General features: G+C 44.7%; 1 protein-coding gene across 1 annotated transcript in view; it reads right to left on the reverse strand.

Annotated features, from left to right (window-relative positions):
• ENTPD1 (ectonucleoside triphosphate diphosphohydrolase 1) overlaps positions 1-20,456 on the reverse strand; it is a 114,863-nt gene that overhangs the window by 12,162 nt on the left and 82,245 nt on the right. Inside the window, exons 3-7 of the mRNA XM_066354837.1 lie at positions 18,185-18,302; positions 16,475-16,625; positions 13,234-13,393; positions 12,341-12,580; positions 10,905-11,162 (exon numbers count right to left, since the gene is read on the reverse strand). Coding sequence (XP_066210934.1) covers positions 10,905-11,162; positions 12,341-12,580; positions 13,234-13,393; positions 16,475-16,625; positions 18,185-18,302 — 927 coding nt within the window. The remainder of the gene's footprint in view (positions 1-10,904; positions 11,163-12,340; positions 12,581-13,233; positions 13,394-16,474; positions 16,626-18,184; positions 18,303-20,456) is intronic.

Raw genomic sequence — 20,456 nt, forward strand, 5'->3', positions numbered from 1 at the left:
AAAATGGAAATAATGTAAGTTATTTATTCTTTCTCTGTGGACCGGTACCAAATGGCCCAAGGACCAGTACTGGTCCGTGGCCCGGGGGTTGGGGGCCACTGCTCTAGCAGAAGGCAGCCGAACTCCAACATATAATAGATGATAGGAAGGATGATAGCAAGTGCTATAAAAATAAAGCCTTTGTTACATACCCCACATATATAGACCCTTAATGCAGGTTAGAGAAGCCCACAGAGTAGGCATAGTTCATTTATAATTTCTTCCAGATCTAATGCAATTTATTTCAGGGGTCATTTTTTTTAAACCTGAGAACTGTTGCCCCGTAATGTAATAACATTACACCTTTACCAGGTTTTCAGGGAAACAAATCCAGAAAGTTAATCTAAAACCAAATTTATCCATAAATAAAGAAAAATGGTTTCTTTTCTTTCTTTTTTTTTTTTTTGTATTTTTCTGAAGCTGGAAACGGGGAGACAGTCAGACAGACTCCCGCATGCGCCTGACCAGGATCCACCTGGCACGCCCACCAGGGGGCGATGCTCTGCCCCTCCGGGGCGTTGCTCTGTTGCGACCAGAGCCACTCTAGCGCCTGGGGCAGAGGCCAAGGAGCCATCCCCAGCGCCTGGGCCATCTTTGCTCCAATGGAGCCTCGCTGCGGGAGGGGAAGAGAGAGACAGAGAGGAAGGAGGGGGGAGGGGTAGAGAGGCAGATGGGTGCCTCTCCTGTGTGCCCTGGCCGGGAATTGAACCCGGGACTTCTGCACGCCAGGCCGACGCTCTACCACTGAGCCAACCGGCCAGGGCCCGAAAAATGGTTTCTTAAATCATTTTCCAGTGCTCCAGTCAAACATACTGAGTCCTCATATAAACAAAATGCAAAATGAAAGAGGAGAAATCACCACAGACACCATAGATATATAAAGAATTATTGTAGAATACTATGAAAAACTATATGCTACCAAAATCAACAATCTAAAGAAATGAATAAATTCCTAGAACAATACAACCTTCCTAGACTGAGTCATGAAGAAGCAGAAAGCCTAAACAGACCAATTAATAGGGAGGAAAAAGAAAAAACTATTAAAAACCTCCCCCAAAATAAAAGTCCAGGCCCAGACAGTTATACTAGTGAATTCTATCAAACATTCAAAGAAAACTTGGTTCCTATTCTACTCAAAGTCTTCCAAAAAATTGAAGAAGAAGCAACACTTCCAAACACATTTTATGAGGCCAACATAACCCTCATACCAAAACCAGGCAAGGACAGCACAAAAAAAGAAAACTATAGACCAATATCTCTAATGAATACAGATGCTAAAATACTAAACAAAATACTAGCAAATCGAATACAACAACATATTAAAAAAATAATACATCATGATCAAGTGGGATTCATCCCAGAATCTCAAGAATGGTTCAACATATGTAAAACAGTTAACGTAATACAATGGGTATAGAAGGAAAACATTTCAACATGATAAAGGCCATATATGATAAACCATCAGCTAACATCATATTAAATGGCATAAACTGAGGACTTCCCCCCTTAAATTAGGAACAAGACAGTGTTGTCCACTCTCTCCACTCTTATTTAACGTGGTGCTAGAAGTTCTAGCCTGAGCAATCAGACAAGATAAAGAAATAAAAGGCATCCATATCGGAAAAGAAGAAGTAAAGGTTTTACTTTTTGCAGATGATATGATCCTATACATTGAAAACCCTAAAGACTCCACAAAAAGACTACTAGAAACAATAAACCCATACAGTAAGGCCACAGGATATAAAATTAATATACAAAAGTCCATAGCCTTTCTATATGCCAACAATGAAACATTTGAGAACGAACTCAAAAAAATAATCCCCTTCACGATTGCAACAACAACAACAAAAAATACCTAGGAATAAACATAACAAAGAATGTAAAGGACCTATATAATGAAAACTACAAAGCATTGTTAAGGGAAATCGAAAAAGATACAATGAAATGGAAAAATATTCCTTGTTCTTGGATAGGAAGAATAAATATAATCAAAATGACCATATTACCCAAAGCAAAATACAAATTTAATGCAATTCCCATCAAAATTACAGTGACATTTTTTAAAGAAATGGAACAAAAAATCATCAGATTTATATGGAACTATAAAAAACCCCGAATAGCCAAAGCAACCCTAAGGAAAAAGAATGAAGCTGGGGGCATTACAATACCTGACTTCAAACTATATTATAGGGCCATGACAAAATAGCATGGTATTGGCAGAAAAATAGACACTCAGACCAATGGAACAGAATAGAGAACCCAGAAATAAAACCACATATATATGGTCAAATAATCTTTGATAAAGGGGCCAATAACACACATGGAGAAAAGAAAGCCTCTTCAACAAATGGTGCTGGGAAAACTGGAAAGCCACATGCAAAAGAATGAAACTCGACTACAGTTTGTCCCCTTGTACTAAAATTAATTCAGAATGGATCAAAGACCTAAATATAAGACCGGAAACAATAAAGTACATAGAAGAAAACATAGGTACTAAACTCATGGACCTTGATTTTAAAGAGCATTTTATGAATTTGACTCCAAAGGCAAGAGAAGTGAAGGCAAAGATAAAGGAATGGGACTACATCAGACTAAGAAGTTTTTGCTCAGCAAGAGAAACTGACAACAAAATAAACAGACAGCCAAATAAATGGGAAATGATATTTTCAAACAACAGCTCAGATAAAGGCCTAATATCCAAAATATATAAAGAACTCATAAAACTCAACAACAAACAAACAATCCAATTAAAAATGGGAAGAGGACATGAACAGACACTTCTCCCAGGAAGAAATACAAATGGCCAACAGATATATGAAAAGATGCTCATCTTCACTAGCTATTAGAGAAATGCAAATCAAAACTACAATGAGATACCACCTCACATCTGTTAGATTAGCTATTATCAACAAGACAGGTAATAAGTGTTGGAGAGGCTGTGGAGAAAAAGGAACCCTCATTCACTGTTGGTGGGAATGTAAAGTAGTACAACCATTATGGAAGAAAGTATGGTGATTCCCCAAAAAGCTGAAAATGGAACTACCATATGACCCAGCAATCCCTCTACTGGGTATATACCCCCAAAACTCAGAGACATTGATACGTAAAGACACATGTAGCCCCGTGTTCATTGCAGCATTGTTCACAGTGGCCAAGACATGGAAACAACCAAAAAGCCCTTCAATAAATGACTGGATAAAAAAGATGTGGTACATACACACTATAGAATACTACTCAGCCATAAGAAATGATGACATCGGATCATTTATAACAAAATGGATGGATCTTGATAACATTATATGGAGTGAAATAAGTAAATCAGAAAAAAACTAAGAACTGCATGATTCCATACATAGGTGGGACATAAAAATGATTCTAAGAGACATTGATAAGAGTGTGGTGGTTACAGGGCAGAGGGGGTAGGAGAGGGAGGGAGGGGGGAGGGGGAGGGGCACAAAGAAAACCAGATAGAAGGTGACGGAGGACAATCTGACTTTGGCGATAGGTATGCAACATAATTGAATGACAAGATAACCTGGAGATGTTTTCTTTGAACGTATATACCCTGATTTATTGATGTCACCCCATTAAAATTAATAAAAATTAAAAAAAAAAAAACATTGAATCCAGACTGGTTGGCTCAGTGGTAGAGCATTGACCCAGCATGTGGAAGTCCCAGGTTCGATTCCCAGCCAGGGCACATGGGAAAAGCACCCATCTGCTTCTCCAGCCTTCCCCTTCTCCTTTCTCTCTATCTCTCTCTTCCCCCCCCCCCCCCCCCCCCCGCAGCCAAGGCTCCATTGGAGCAAAGTTGGCCCGGGCGCTGAAAATGGCTCTGTGGCCTCCACCTGAGGTGCTAGAATGGCTCCGGTTGCAATGGAGCAACACCCAAGATGGGCAGAGCATCGCCCCCTAGTGGGCTTGCCGAGTGGATCCCGATCAGGCACATGCAGGAGTCTGTCTCTCTGCCTCCCTGCTTCTCACTTCAGAAAACAAACAAAAAACATAGTAATTTGGCAAAAAAAGATTAAACGAAGCATTGTAGTCACAGAAAGACCAGGTATTACAGTCTATATATTCTGCCCAAACCAACCACTTGCCTTATTCCCCTACCCCCCATTCTAACTTCATTACTCATCTTAACTTGCAGATGGGCCCTTCTCCTGTGTGCTCTGGCTGGGAATCGAGCCCAGGACTTCCACATGCTGGGCCGCAGAGCCAACAGGCCAGGGCCTAATCTCTAGTTTTTAATGTACTTTTTGTTTTATTTATTTATTATTTTTTTTTTTTCTGAAGCTGGAAACAGGGAGAGACAGTCAGACAGACTCCCGCATGCGCCCGACTGGGATCCACCCGGCACGCCCACCATGGGGCGATGCTCTGCCCACCAGGGGGCGATGCTCTGCCCATCCTGGGCATCGCCATGTTGCAACCAGAGCCACTCTAGCGCCTGGGGCAGAGGCCACAGAGCCATCCCCAGCGCCCGGGCCATCTTTGCTCCAATGGAGTCTTGGCTGCGGGAGGGAAAGAGAGAGACAGAGAGGAAAGCGCGGCGGAGGGGTGGAGAAGCAAATGGGCGCTTCTCCTGTGTGCCCTGGCCGGGAATCGAACCCAGGTCCTCCGCACGCTAGGCCGACGCTCTACCGCTGAGCCAACCGGCCAGGGCTGTACTTTTTGTTTTAGATTAAGGGCTCTAATGAGGTCAATTTCTCCTCCCCTGCTCCAGAGCCAGTTCATTCATATTATAGTCATCTTTTTTCATTCCATCTACCTGTCTATTTTTGTGGAAGTCTTCAATGTGTCAGGGTCTAAATGGTAGTTTTTCCTGTGTGTATATGTTCTTCAGAAATCCACTTATATTGTGTTTACTATCTAAGATGGCCTCTTCAATCCCTTGGAAACGTCTCTCCTAGAGTGGAATATTGCTTATACCAACATGTGTTGGAATTGAACCCAGATAAAGAAAGTGTTACTAGGATAAGGTGATAAGAGTTGAGGATGAATTTTTTCTCAATTTACATATATTATATAATGCAAAAGACACCTTAACCTTACAACATTTCCATTTTTAATCCCAAGAATTATATTGAATGACAAAAACCACCTTCTTCTTTTAATACCCCCAAGGAAGGTTCACTGCTCAAAATCAGATGGTTCAAGGACACATGAGATGGTTCAAGTTTCTTCCTATGGCTGTGGTAGGTGACTCTTTAAATGTCTTTAAGAAAAAAATCATCTTGATCTTACTCTTGGGTAAGACTTTGGAGATTCACTTCGTCAGATGTTCTTTTTTCCACAATGGACCTAAGGGCAGTTGTGGAGGGAAATGCTGACTTAGCTCTAGGAATTCCCGGCTTGGATGCCCTCCCACTGAGGTCAGACTGATTAGCTCCCTGATTTCCATAGCCTTACTTTATGAACCTTTATTGGATTAGCGTCTATAATCTGAGGGTCCATATTTAAGCAGCACCTCAGAATAGGAACACTTTAGGATATCTTCAGAGAACATAGCCTCAAAAGGTCAGCTCCTCATCTTCTTTCATTTGCTAGCTTAAACAATCAGTATTTATGGAAGGTGATTTGATTTGTGTGTGTGTGTGTGGGAGAGACAGAGTCAGAGAGAGGGACAGATAGATAGGGACAGACAGACAGGAAGGGAGAGAGATAAGAAACATCAATTCTTCATTGCGACACCTTAGCTGTTCATTGATTGCTTTCTCATATGTGCCTTGACCAGGGGGCTACAGCAGACCGAGTGACCCTTTGCTCAAGCCAGCAACCTTGGGCTCAAGCTGGTGAGCCTTGCTCAAACCAGATGAGCTCGCACTAAAGCTGGTAACCTCGGGGGTCTCAAACCTGAGTCCTCCACATCCCAGTCCGAGGCTCTATCCACTGAGCCACCGCCTGGTCAGGCTATGGAAGATGATTTGAAGAATATGTCTCTCCCCTCTTCCAGCTACTCTAAACCCTTTCTTCTATCAAGATGAGTATCAAAAACTCATATTGCCTCTGTCCATCACAGAATTGCTATCACTTAGTTGGCCTTTCAATATTATACCTCTGGGCTAAAGTTGCTATAAAAATTTAAAATTGCAATTAAAAAAAAATATGATCAGAGACATTGTCTAGCAAAATCTCCTTTATAAAATATCCTTGGGATTCGATTTTAGAATAGCTCTGCTTTGGCCTGGGACTGGGTATGCTGGATATAGTGAAAATTATGTACCTGATTATGTCTTCTTTTTTCCCTTGGCTACTGGGAAGTTCAGATCTATATACCCTCCCTACACACACACACATAAATATACACATGTGTATGTATACATATGTAAACAAACAAATTTTAATGTTCTTCAGTTCCAGCTCCCTGTTGAATTTGTTTATACCTTTTCTTGTTTATATAAATGATACAATGTGATCTTTTTAAAAAGCCCTAAATTACCACATAAGTAATTCCCCACAGATGTTCCCTCTTCCTTTTTGGTATTTCTTATTTGCCTACAAATTGGATTCTGTCTAGCAACCAAGGCCACAGTGCAGCCAAACTGTAAGAGTACTATGAATTAGATCATCGGTGCTCAATGCAATTGTGGCAAAAATTACCTCCCTGAAATTTTTCTGTGGCTTGAGAATACCCAGGCTAACTGGTTTTGGAAATAATTAAAATACAATTGAGTTTTGCAAATCATTATGCTTCAAGATGCAGGACTTTGCAGTGGTAACTTCCTGCAGGAGTGAAGGCCTAGAATGGGGTTAGGAGAAAGAGCAAACTCTTTCAAGGGCCCACTGGGTGCAATAGTATGTTAGCTTTTTTCTATTTGCAGTGATATACGGGAGCTGGCTCTTACCCACTCATAAGAACTAAAAAAAAAAAAAAAAAAAAAGAACTAATTGTTAAAATTTCAGGAGTTTTTTGAGCCAGTTGATATCATCTTGATAGCTTAAAATAGGCCATCATGGGCGTACTTACACCATGCAAATTGGCAAATGCAACAAATCAGTTCCCTCATCCCCAGAGAGATGGTTGTAAAACATTCATCAGTCCACCTCTGTTCGTCTGGCTTATCACACACAGCTAGTCATGCAATAAGTATTTCTGTCCTCATTTTATAAATGGGACAACAGATCTTAAAAATCTGTAGGATTAAGGAAGAAATTACAGAGGGCACAAAAAGAATCTAAGATAGAACGACACTGTCCAAACAGGAATCAGTGCAGGAACAGTCCTGGCCCTAAGGGCTCTATTCAGAGAAAGCAGACCCTATTCAGAGGAAGGCACTCTACGAAGACTGCCACGTTGAGGTTCAGAAGGCTGTGATGAGGATAGTTTCAATGAGGGATTAAGGGGCAAAACAAAAAAGCCTCCAGGAGACATTTAGGACTCTTCCACCCTTTTCCAACTCCCTGTCTCCCTACCTTGGTTGAAAGCATCACATTTAAAGGCAGGAAATTCCACCACTACCACCACGACCATCCAACCCCACCACCCAGGAGGGAAACATTTACTCAAGCTTGAAGGCAAGAATTGGGCCATGTTTCCTAGGAGGCAAAACTCTTAGAAAAGTTAAAAAAGTCAACACACAAGAGTATATTCTTTTTCCTTCAGATGTACTCCCTAGCGGTGACAGGAATGGAAGGGCCCTTGGCTGTCCCCAGCACCCCTGGCCACCTCCCTCCCTTTCGTGGCACCCTTGTTTCTCTTCTAGTAGTTGGGTCCAATGCAAAGGCCTCGGCCTGAAAAAAAAGCCCAACATGGGCAGCCAGTGCCAGCTCAGCTCTAGAGCATCTAGGTGAGGTCCTCGTTTGTTCAGAATTTGGGTTTGGAACCAGTGAATAACCAAGTTTTACTCTGCCAGTCATCGTCCTGTCCTGTATCTCCCTCAGGAGCCTTCAGGGGCGGAAAACTGCGGTCTGGGCCATGGCCAAGGTAGGCGCACACTGCTGTTTTCCCAGAGACCAAGGATGAAGAGCCTGCATAGTACACAAGTGGCAAAGCCAAGATTAAAACCAGGTGTGGCTTGACCAGGCGGTGGCGCAGTGGATAGAGTGTCGGACTGGGATACGGAAGACCCAGGTTCGAGACCCCGAGGTCACCAGCTTGAGCACGGGTTCATCTGGCTTGAGCAAAAAAGCTCACCAGCTTGAGCCCAAGGTCGCTGGCTCGAGCAAGGGGTTACTCGGTCTGCTGAAGGCCCGCGGTCAAGGCACATATGAGAAAGCAATCAATGAACAACTAAGGTGTCGCAACGAAAAACTGAGGATTGATGCTTCTCACCTCTCTCTGTTCCTGTCTGTCTGTCCCTATCTGTCCCTCTCTCTGACTCTCTGTCTCTGTAAAAAAAAAAAAAAAAAAAAAAAAAAAAAAAAAAAAAAAAAAAACCCCAGGTGTGGTTGCTCTAGCGCCTGTGTTCTCTCCAGGGAGCTCTCTCTGTGACCTTGGGGTAGGCCAAGAACACCTGGAGAGAAATTCTCCTGCTGGGTCCCTGATGGAGAGTTAAACCTCTCTTTTTACATGTTGATCTTTTTTCTGAAAAAGAAAGAAAAAATATAAAAGCAGGCAAAAACCCTTGCTTCTTTGAATGATATTTTAAGTGATTAAGTGATATAATGCATATACAGTATAGCGCTTAGTTAATAATTGGCACTTGATTGATGATAGCTAATTTAGCAATATACTGCTATACTATGATTACAGTAATAATGCTTGTTCTCCAGGCCCAAAGTAGGAAATGTGAATAATGAGTAGATCAAGGGGCACGTCTTCTACCGCTGCTCAAATATCTTACTTATTTTGGAGTTGGGATTCAAATAGTCTCACAATTCTAAATTGTAATGAAAATAAGTCTATCTTCAGTATTTCCATGGGGTTTTGAGTTTCTGCTTCCTGAATGTCTTTATAGAGGAAAACTTTAGCCAAGACATCTAACTTCTGCTTCTGCTCCTCTGACATCTGAGAAGGCGCCTGTGGCAGATCCTAATGGGTGCCTACCTAACAGCCCATCCTCTACCTAATAGCCCATCCCCTACCTAACAGCCCATCCCCTACCTAACAGCCAGTCCCTACCTAACAGCCCGTCCCCTACCTAACAGCCCGTCCCCTACCTAACAGCCAGTCACCTACCATACAGCCAGTCACCTACCATACAGCCAGTCCCCTACCTAACAGCCTGTCCCCTACCATACAGCCAGTCCCCTACCTAACAGCCAGTCCCCTACCTAACAGCCAGTCCCCTACCTAACAGCCCGTCCCCTACCATACAGCCCGTCCCCTACCAAACTGTCCCCTACCCAACATCCCGTCCCCTACCCAACATCCCGTCCCCTACCTAACAGCCAGTCCCCTACCTAAAAGCCAGTCCCCTACCTAACATCCCGTCCCCTACCTAACAGCCAGTCCCCTACCTAACAGCCCGTCCCCTACCTAACAGCCCGTCCCTTACCTAACATCCCGTCCCCTACCTAACATCCCGTCCCTTACCTAACATCCCGTCCCTTACCTAACAGCCCGTCCCCTACCTAACAGCCCGTCCCCTACCTAACATCCCGTCCCTTACCTAACATCCCGTCCCTTACCTAACAGCCCGTCCCCTACCTAACAGCCCGTCCCCTACCTAACAGCCACTCCCCTACCTAACAGCCTGTCCCCTACCATACAGCCAGTCCCCTACCTAACATCCCGTCCCCTACCTAACAGCCCGTCCCCTACCTAACAGCCAGTCCCCTACCTAACATCCCGTCCCCTACCTAACAGCCCGTCCCCTACCTAACAGCCTGTCCCCTACCTAACATCCCGTCCCCTACCTAACATCCCGTCCCCTACCTAACAGCCTGTCCCCTACCATACAGCCAGTCCCCTACCTAACATCCCGTCCCCTACCTAACAGCCCGTCCCCTACCTAACAGCCCGTCCCCTACCATACAGCCCGTCCCCTACCATACAGCCAGTCCCCTACCTAACAGCCCGTCCCCTACCTAACAGCCCGTCCCCTACCTAACAGCCAGTCCCCTACCATACAGCCCGTCCCCTACCTAACAGCCAGTCCCCTACCTAACATCCCGTCCCCTACCTAACAGCCCGTCCCCTACCTAACATCCCGTCCCCTACCTAACAGCCTGTCCCCTACCTAACAGCCCGTCCCCTACCTAACATCCCGTCCCCTACCTAACAGCCCGTCCCCTACCTAACAGCCCGTCCCCTACCATACAGCCCGTCCCCTACCTAACAGCCCGTTTTCTACCATACAGCCCGTCCCCTACCTAACAGCCCGTCCCCTTACTAACAGCCCGTCCTCTACCTAACAGCCCATCCCCTACCTAACAGCCCACTCCCTACCATACAGCCCGTCCCCTACCTAACAGCCTGTCCCCCTTCTTCTGGCTTACAGATTCCTGAGTGTACCCAGGTAGGAGAAAGCAATGAAAGCACCGTGCTCAGGAAAGGCTACCCAGTTCCAGAGGATGAACAGTGATTGCTCTAAACCAACCATGGTAATCCATTCCCCTTTATCATGAATTGTTTTAGAGGTATGCATGTCAGTAAATTCTGACACATGGTATCTATAAAGATGTTTGTTGGCACTTCTGCAAAATTGAAGATGTATGCAAGAGAGACTTCTTTCTTTCCTGCTTTGGCTTTGCATGTAAAGACATATTACTGAGACCAACAGTTGCCATCTTAACACCACAAGAAGATAATGGGAAAGCTGGTCCTAAGTCCTCATATGATTAAGCCAAAGAACTAACCTCAAGGCTTATTATCATGTGAGAGAAAAAGAAGTCCTCTTACTTAAACTCCTTGTAGGCACATATTCTATAACTGCAGCCAAAATCATCATAACCAATATACCTTATCATCAAAAACTTACCCCAAAATTTCCTTGAAGCTGTGGCAAGAAAATGTCGTTGAAGGCACAGTGGGAATAAGGGCAGCTACTGGTGTTGAAGAGTTTAAGGACACTTTGCTGGCATTGTTGGTAGTTTCCAACGCCACGGATTTGCAACTGAACAAACGGAAGAGTCGTCTGAAATGTCCTGGTGCAGGGGCTCTCATTAAGGTCACTTATGTTCATTATCCTGCTGTATCCATGGTTAAAACATGGGTCCTGGATGGTTCCATCTGTCCCCTAAACGGAAAAGTCACTTGAAGGGATCACATGCTTTGGGTACAAAAGCACCAGCCTGACTTTATGAATGTGTAGGAATTGTGCAATATCCCAGCATTGGCATCGGTATGCCTCTATCCTGCGTTTTTCAGCCTTGGGAATAGTCAGATTTGAATAACAGGTACCAGAACTGGTATCAGATGTAAATAAACTTTCTCTATTCATAGAAAGCTAATATAGTGCAAGCTAGGCCCAGAAATGCCATTGGTTTGGAATGTTCCCTAAGTGCTTAGTTCTAATCACATAGGTCAAAAGCAGATTCACAAGGAAAACCAGGAAGACTCTCAAAATTCAGAGCCTGGGGTAGTTCTCCAGTAGTTAGTTGGTCCTGCCCCCCAACTCCAAGCAAAAGAGCAGAACTCCAAGAGCTGGAAGTTCCTTAAGGTTATTTAAGCCAGGAGTATCAAAATGCTTTTAACCCACAACCCAGTATGTTCAAGAGAAGAGGACTGCTGTGGCTCAGGGGCTTAATGGAGTCTTGGGGCTCAGTAGGCACCTCTCAGCAGTCCAGTGGAAGTCGTCTTATGGATAGTGCTTCTGAGAACCAGAAAGGGAGCTTGGGAGGAGAGAAGAGAACTGCTTGTCCTTTTAGTGGAGACAGGGAACAGCTGGATATGACAACCTGGCTCTGTGTTTGTTTATCAGGGTGTGCCTGGTACTCGCATAATTTCAAGTATGTTTAACTTTTCTTGCCTTAAAAATACAGAGAGTGTCTGGGGACAAGATTTGAAGTGTTGATTCCTAAACCTGGTGTTTTCCCTGAAGTATTTTTTCTCCTCCTTTTCTCAACCCTGGTTTTTTGTAGCTTGTAAGAAATGGAGATTTAAAAAGTGGTTATAAATTGCACACACCCTCCCCTGCAACAATATCCTAGCATGTAATTTTCACTGTCAACTCCACAGGGGTGAGAAATTATTTCCCAAGAAGGGATCTGAGTCGTGTCCTTGGAGATAGTGCAGTAAACAAATATAGGAGGTGATGTCTGGAGGGAAGGATTCATAAGGGTCTACCAGATGTACTTAGATCCCGCCTGAAAAGGTTTGGAAAGTACGATAACCAATTACTGAAGTAGAGAGAGCCAACAACAGGATGTGGGGGCTGGCCGCCCAGATGTGGGGTCTGGATTCAGTTATACTTGCCTGAACGTCCTTGGTTAGTTTCTTCAGGAGCGCCTGGTCCTTCCCGTAGCACAAGAAGCTGTGTGTGTATACGCTGTAGTCCCTGCCATAGAGACGGAAGTACAGAGCACTCTCCGGAGACTCAATTGTCTGGTTTTGGGGCACAAAAGTGATTTGCGTAGAGGCTCCCCCAAGGTCTAAAGCTCCATAAGTTTCCTGATCATCGCTTTCACCAGGCATCAGGTTGAGCCATTTCAGTTTCTGAAAAAGAGTAGTTGCCAGTGATAGAAGTCTCTGGACACCCCGTTTTTCACACTATTTCTTGGACTCAGCAACTTCCTAGTGTGAAGGATCAAGGGGCATAAGGGTGACACCAAGCTACTGGAAGTTCCTGAATCCACATCAGATCAGTAAGAAAAGAGGGCCCTCAAAGACATAGCTCAGACTGCAGCAATCTAGAAGCAGTCGTCGGTGTTTATGAACAAGGGGCTTGGAGCTGGAAAGACTCCAGTTCACATACTCATTCATTTGCTCGTTATCTGTGTAACCTTGAGTAGAATAACCAACCTTCTCTAGCTGTCAACTGGGGCTCTAAAATGAGAGAATAGTTGTTCTGAAGATTAAATCATACAGTATGTGGAAAGTGCTTGGCATAGCACCAAGCAAATATTAGCCATTCTTATTTTTAATGATATATTTTTATGTCTCTCTAAAGTGAAGATATGGCTTCCTTATTCTCCAATAGTAAAAGTTCTTGTAAGAGAATTGTACCTCTGGTGACTCTTGCAAATGTGGGAGTAAGTGAATTTGTTCATTCATCCATCATTCAGTCTGATTAGCAATCAAGTATTGCCTGAGACAGCAACAGCATCGGGCCCCAGGGAGCCACTCTATGTGTGCTTTAAGATAATCACCTTAGTGAATTTTCCCAGCAGGTAGTTGATAGTAATCCAGCCATAGGCACCTTCCTCCATGCCAGAGATGATTCTGGCACCCTGGAAGTCAAAGGGTTGGTTCCTGAGAATCTCCGTGAGCTCAGCCAAAACCTTGTCCGCCGACTGTTCATTTTCTAATCTACACAAAGGAAGAGCTGAAGTTACCAGTTTTAATAACTGCAACTACTCATGTCAGCCACAGCTTGCAGTCACTTCTCCCAGGAAGTGAATCATAACTCACTGGAATAAACAGAGAGATGGAGCTCTCCACCACACACGGCTGCCTGAGGGGCCCTCCTTTTGAGCAAGGCAGAACTACCTTTTTGCCCCCTCTCTCTAAATCCAAATCCTCCCAATCCCTGGATAGATTCATCTTCCTAAAATATCATTTTTGTTGTTGTTTCTTGGCTCCAAAAACTTACCAATGAAATTTTAATTACTGTGGTGGTCATAGCTGGGTGTTGTTTGATTACCACACCTTAAGCCAGGGGTCCCCAAACTTTTTACATAGGGGGCCAGTTCTCTGTCCCTCAGACCGTTGGAGGGCCGGACTATAAAAAAACTATGAACAAATCCCTATGCACACTGCACATATCTTATTTTTAAGTAAAAAAACAAAACGAGAACAAATACAATATTTAAAATAAAGAACAAGTAAATTTAAATCAACAAACTGACCAGTATTTCAATGGGAACTATGCTCCTCTCACTGACCACCAATGAAACAGGTGCCCCTTCCAGAAGTGCGGTGGGGGCCGGATAAATGGCCTCAGGGGGCCGCATGTGGCCCGCGGGCCGTAGTTTGGGGACCCCTGCCTTAAGCCAATGTGTGCCACACTAGCCATTGCTGGTGGCTCCTAGCTGGTTACATCCTCAGGCTCTGCTTGTGGTTCTTAATTAAGAACACAACAACAGGTGGCAAATGCCCAAATGCCCTGGGACAGATACCCACCCCCCACTGGTGCCACCCTGGGGAAAAATCTTCCTCATCCTGTCCTCAGTCCTGTGGTCTGTCTGAGACCTTGCGACCTAAAGGAGAAATCTTCCAGGGCTGTCATAATGAAGACGGGATGCAATTGCTTCCAAGACGTAGGCTGCGCAACACCGAGAGCCTCTGGGGCAGCGGATGCTGCCTGGCAGCTGGCGTTAGACTTCTGTGATCTCTCGCATTAGACTCCTGTAAACTCTGGTCTGTGTGACCTCCATACCTACACCTGGCTCCCTTCTCAACCCTCGTTTTCCGTTCCTCCAGCCTGCCTCTCTGCTGGTGATACCGACTGTGTAACATCACTTAGTGGATTCTCAGGCTTCCTCTCCAAATCCCACTCAGAACCCTGGCTCTACCACGAACCAGGTGTGACCCTGGGTGACTTACTTAATATTTGTAAGGAACAGCTTCCTTCTCTGGTTAATAATAGTTAATAAAACCTCTTACTTTAGGCTCTGGCCAGTTGGCTCAGCGGTAGAGCGTCGGCCTGGCGTGCGGGGGACCTGGGTTCGATTCCCGGCCAGGGCACACAGGAGAAGCGCCCATTTGCTTCTCCACCCCCCCTCCTTCCTCTCTGTCTCTCTCTTCCCCTCCCGCAGCCAAGGCTCCATTGGAGCAAAGATGGCCCGGGCGCTGGGGATGGCTCCTTGGCCTCTGCCCCAGGCGCTAGAGTGGCTCTGGTCACGGCAGAGTGACGCCCCGGAGGGGCAGAGCATCGCCCCCTGGTGGGCAGAGCGTCGCCCCTGGTGGGCGTGCCAGGTGGATCCCCGTCGGGCGCATGCGGGAGTCTGACTGTCTCTCCCCGTTTCCAGCTTCAGAAAAATACAAAAAAAAAATAAACAAAAAAAACCTCTTACTTTATAGAATTATGATGATTACGGCGCAGGGATAAGAACATAGTTAGGGCTCAACAATTACAAATAGTATTACTACGACTATTATTATTTTACTATCTGCATCCTATGTTCTATCTATTTACAGCTCCCTGACCATGCCCTGGTCTCTCACACGTTCCTGCTTTTGCATATCTATTAGAACACAAGCTGCAGGAAGGCAGGGACTTTGTCCTCTTTGCCTGACACATGATGGGTGCCAGATAAACATAGGTTATGGAATGCAAAAGGATTGCCCTGCATGTGATGCCCTTGCTCCACCCTCCAACTCATCCTTCGTGATTCAGCTCATGTGTCCCCTTCTCTGGTAAATCCCCCTGACCTCCTCCCATTCTGGGCAGGACAAAGTGTAGCAGCTCTGAGCAGCCTTCTATTAAAAAACTGATCAGCCCTGGCCGGTTGGCTCAGCGGTAGAGCGTCGGCCTAGCGTGCGGAGGACCCGGGTTCGATTCCCGGCCAGGGCACACAGGAGAAGCGCCCATTTGCTTCTCCAGCCCTCCGCCGCGCTTTCCTCTCTGTCTCTCTCTTCCCCTCCAAGGCTCCATTGGAGCAAAGATGGCCCGGGCGCTGGGGATGGCTCTGTGGCCTATGCCTCAGGCGCCAGAGTGGCTCTGGTCGCAACATGGCGAAGCCCAGGATGGGCAGAGCATCGCCCCCTGGTGGGCAGAGCGTTGCCCCATGGTGGGCGTGCCGGGTGGATCCCGGTCGGGCACATGCGGGAGTCTGTCTGACTGTCTCTCCCTGTTTCCAGCTTCAGAAAAATGAAAACAAAAAACAAAAAAAACTGATCACCCTGTAATGAAATGCTGATCTCCTCGAGGGCTGAAGTCACCTACTTCCTCCATATCCTGGGACAGAGGAGGCAGTCAGTATATGCTGCATGAATGAATGAATGAATGAATGAACAAACCAGCAAACAAATCATCCACACAAATACTAAGTGGTAACCAATAAAGATGTGCTAGCTGTGTTTGTGTCTCGGGACACGTGTGACTCTCCTTGGGTCTCCCCTTCCCAGAGACTGACTCCCTAAATCTGTAGCCCCAAACCTCATAGTACATAAAAGCTTATCCTTCTCTCTTTGTGCCCTTGCCACCTTGAATTTCCTGTGGGGAGAAGGGCAAGAAGGATTTTTAAAAACATACTTAAACTACCAAACTGACACATACTCAGAGTTTTCCACATACTAAGAGTTTGGGAGTTTTGCCCACTGAGAGTCAGGATATTTAGAATTGTATTGTAGGTGTTAGGGAAGTGTGGCACTCTCCCATAACTTCAGAGGCTCCTGAACTGCCAAACCTAACTCCCAGCTGCTCCTGGTCCCTAGACGTTGCTGTACCTGAGCAACCGCATGCCTGCCGTCGCTCCCAGGTAAACAGGAGTCTCTCGGTGCTGGGATGTTGGAATCACTTTCCTGGCTTTTTCCATGCATGCAGCCAGATACATACCCAAGTCATGTATTTTATGAGCATATTTTGAGATTCCAGGACCTAGGAAAAGATATAGAAGCAGATGAAAATGGTTTTTTTTTGTTTTTTTTTAATTATTATAAATAATTTTTTATTTTAATGGGGGTGGCATCAATAAATCAGGGTACATATATTCAAAGAAAACATTTCCAGGTTATCTTGTCATTTAGTTCTGTTGCATACCCATCACCCAAAGAGAGATCGTCCTCCGTCACCCTCTATCTGAAAATGTTTTTCAAAAGTATAGAACATACCTTGACAATATTAGAGGAAAATACTGGTGTTTTCTGATAAAATTCAAGAAGACAAGTTCTTGATGTGACATATATTAGTTTGCTTTACTGAGAATGTAACTCACTGAATTAGTCTTGGTAGCGACATACTTTCAGACCTTGGACTGTGCCTGTATGCTGTTCAATAATTTTGCCACTGGATGGCGCAATTTTCACATTCAATTGCATAACTACATTCAGATTTTAATGTTAATCTTATGGATAGCTACTCAATATAGATACTTTTTCACGTTCCTTCCACAGAATTATAGTTAACACTAATTCCTAGAAGATATAAAATGAGAAATATGGCATTTAAAACAAAAATTAAACACCAGGCACATTGGTTTTTACTGAAAAGATAGAAACTGCTACTAACTAGCTATGTGATTATAGTTATGTGATCATATCATAGCTAGATCCCTAAAATTTACAAAACAGATTGTCTTCCTATTAGAAGAAACCAGAATAGCATCCCTGTCTCCTTAGTGATTTTTCCTCTCTGATACCCTGCCTCCGTAGTAATACTACTGTTTTTCCTGTTTTAGAGCAAAACTAATTGTTGCTATGGAGAGGATTAGAGCCAAGATTCCTTAAACTTTTTGAAATGAACACTTAACAATTTCAGTTCACTCTAAGATAAACATCCTCACTATTGGGGCTTTATAGTGAGGATTTGGCTTAAAGATAATTATCCAGATAGGGTAGTCACTCATAAGTTTTTAAACTGCCCAGTTACTTAGCTGTGATGAAAAAATCAACTTGTAAGTTATCACCTAATTGTTTTAATTCAAAAGGTCTGGCCTTCAAGAATGGGTGGGTCTCAACATCTGTACTTTAACAAACCCTCCAGGTAGTTTAAATTTGAGAACCACTGGCTAAGACGTGGGTTTGAAGTTGGGCAGATCTCCACTTGAATCCCAGATCCATCATTAGCTCAAGCACCCTTAAATATGTGGCCTAACATCTCTCAACCTCAGTGCCCTTGTCTTTAAAAATGGGAATAATGATACATACCTCCAAGGGAGATCATCTTCAAAAATAATATTTTTAGTATCTAGGTTGGTGCATAGCACACAGAACTGTCCTGTTGATAGGAGGTACTATTACTCAGTTATTTTTAAATCTGTTTATGTGTCAAGAGCTAGCTGGGTCATTAAGCACTGATTTCAATAGTATTTTTATAGCGATGATAAAATAACAATAGCAGCGCCGCTGTGCTCTTCACTTGACTTGCTTTACTTCCTGTGCTCCACTTGCCCAGCGCGCCCCACGTCCCGCTGCCCCTTCCCTTTTACTGCACCTTACCTTTTACCTTGCACTCTTCTATCTGATTCACCACCCCTGTGTCATTCTCCTTCTCTGCCGGCCACTTGTAGATGTACAGGGTTGTGTGAGAAGAGCCTGCATCCAGCACAATCCCATACTGGGGGCAAAACAAACGGAGAACTTGTCACCATTACATTGTTCCTCTCCGTATTGAGCTTGCAACAGAAAATAGACAAAGACAGGAGTTTTGAAAAACATGAGGAGAAAGTATATTAATTTAAGAGAAATGTGGAGCCTGACCAGGCAGTGTGGCGCAGTGGATAGAGCGTCGGACTGGGACATGGAGGACCTAGGTTCGAGACCCCGAGGTCGTCAGCTTGAGCGCGGGCTCATCTGGTTTGAGCAAGAATCACCAGCTTGGACCCAAGGTCGCTGGCTCGAGCAAGGTGTCAGTTGGTCTGCTGTAGCCCCCTGGTCAAGGCACATATGAGAAAGCAATCAATGAACAACTAAGGTGCCGCAACAAAGAGTTAATCTCTCTCCCTTCCTGTCTATTTGTCCCTGTCTATCCCTCTCTGTCTCTCTCTGTTTCTGTCACTCACACACACACACACACACACACACACACACACACACACGAGGAACATTGCAAGTGGGGGAACAGGAGAGAGGTTGCCTGGAGTTGCCCTGATCACAAGATCTACCAGCACTCCAACCTCTTGAGCATATTGGCTGTCAGTGCTGGCAGCTCATTAGAAATATCCAGGCCTTACCCAGGGTGGGGCCTGAGCATCAGTATTGTTTAGAAGCTTCTTGGGTGGTTCTAATATGCAGGCAAGATTCTAAACCAAATGCTGAAATGAGTGACACAATATGGAGGGAATGGAAAGCCATTAATTTAGTAGTTCCTAAATTTGTATACACACTGAAATCATTAGAATCGCCTGCACAATTCCAAAGGCTACTGAAGCCTATGTTCTACCACCCAGACATGTACCATAATTCAAATTTTTATTTTTATTTTTTTTAGTGAGAGGAGGGGAGGCAGAGACAGACTCCCACATGTGCCCCAGCAAGCCCACTCGGGGACAATGCTCTGCCCATCTGGGGCTCTTGCTCCGCTGCAACCAGAGCCATTTTTTAGTGCCTGAGGTGGAGGCCATGGGGCCATCCTCAGCGCCTCACCCTTGCACCAATCGAGCCATGGCTGCTGCAGGAGGGGAGGAGAAGAGAGGGAGAGGGAGGGGAAGGGGATGGAGAAGTAGTGCTTCTTGTGCCCTGGCCGGGAATTGAACCCAGGACATCCACACACCAGGCCAACACTCTACCAGTGAGCCTACTGGCCAGGGCCCAGATATATATTGAATAATTTAATAGGTCTGATGTGCGGTCTGGGATTTGGAAGAGAGACATGGAAAATACTAAACTTGTTTGCTTTTTTATTACAAATATAAGTTGTATTCAAATTTTTTATTTGTTTGTTTTAGAGAGAGAGAGGGACAAACAGACAGGAAGGGAGAGAGATGAGAAGCATCAACTCATAGCTACAGCACCTTAGTTATTGATTGCTTTCTCATATGTGCCTTCAAGGGGGGGGGTGCTCCAGCCGAGCCAGTGACCTTGGGCTCAAGTCAGCAACCTTTGGGTCATGTCTATGATCCCACACTCAAGCCAGTGACCCCATGCTCAAGCTCGTGAGCCCATGCTCAAGCCGGCGAGCCCGTGCTCAAGCCCGCGCCCTCGGGATTTCAAACCTGGCTCCTCAGCATGTCAGACCAACACTCCATCCACTGCACCACTGCCTGGTCAATAAATTTTAGGAGATATGTACTTTACTTCATGTTTGGGAGTAGGGGAGATAAAAGAATAAAGGAAGAGAAAATGTGTGCTGGGAAAGACAGCATTTTTAAGAACAAGATACTCGGAGAAACGAAGAACAACCAAGTCCCCACCTCCCATTACATAATATATTAAATATACCCGGCAGGTGTTACATAAAGCGCTTTATAGGAACTACCTGACTTAACCCTCAGAACAGTGCCGTAAATTAAGTACTATTTTTAATCCCTCTGCATAGGTGAGAAACTGACTGAAGTACAAAGAAGTTACATAATTTACTCAAGAGACTCAGCTCATCGGTGACAGTGCTTGAATTTGAATCAGAGTCAGACTCAAGAACTTATGCTCCTTATAGAGAGAAATATAGGAGCAAGGACTAGGCAGTAGTTTTCATGTTGTCGCCTCCTTTTTAGAACTTTTTTTTTTTTTTTTGGTATTTTTTCTGAAGCTGGAAACGGGGATAGACAGTCAG

Source organism: Saccopteryx leptura, chromosome 13 (assembly GCF_036850995.1).
Source record: "Saccopteryx leptura isolate mSacLep1 chromosome 13, mSacLep1_pri_phased_curated, whole genome shotgun sequence".
Classification (NCBI taxonomy): domain Eukaryota; kingdom Metazoa; phylum Chordata; class Mammalia; order Chiroptera; family Emballonuridae; genus Saccopteryx; species Saccopteryx leptura.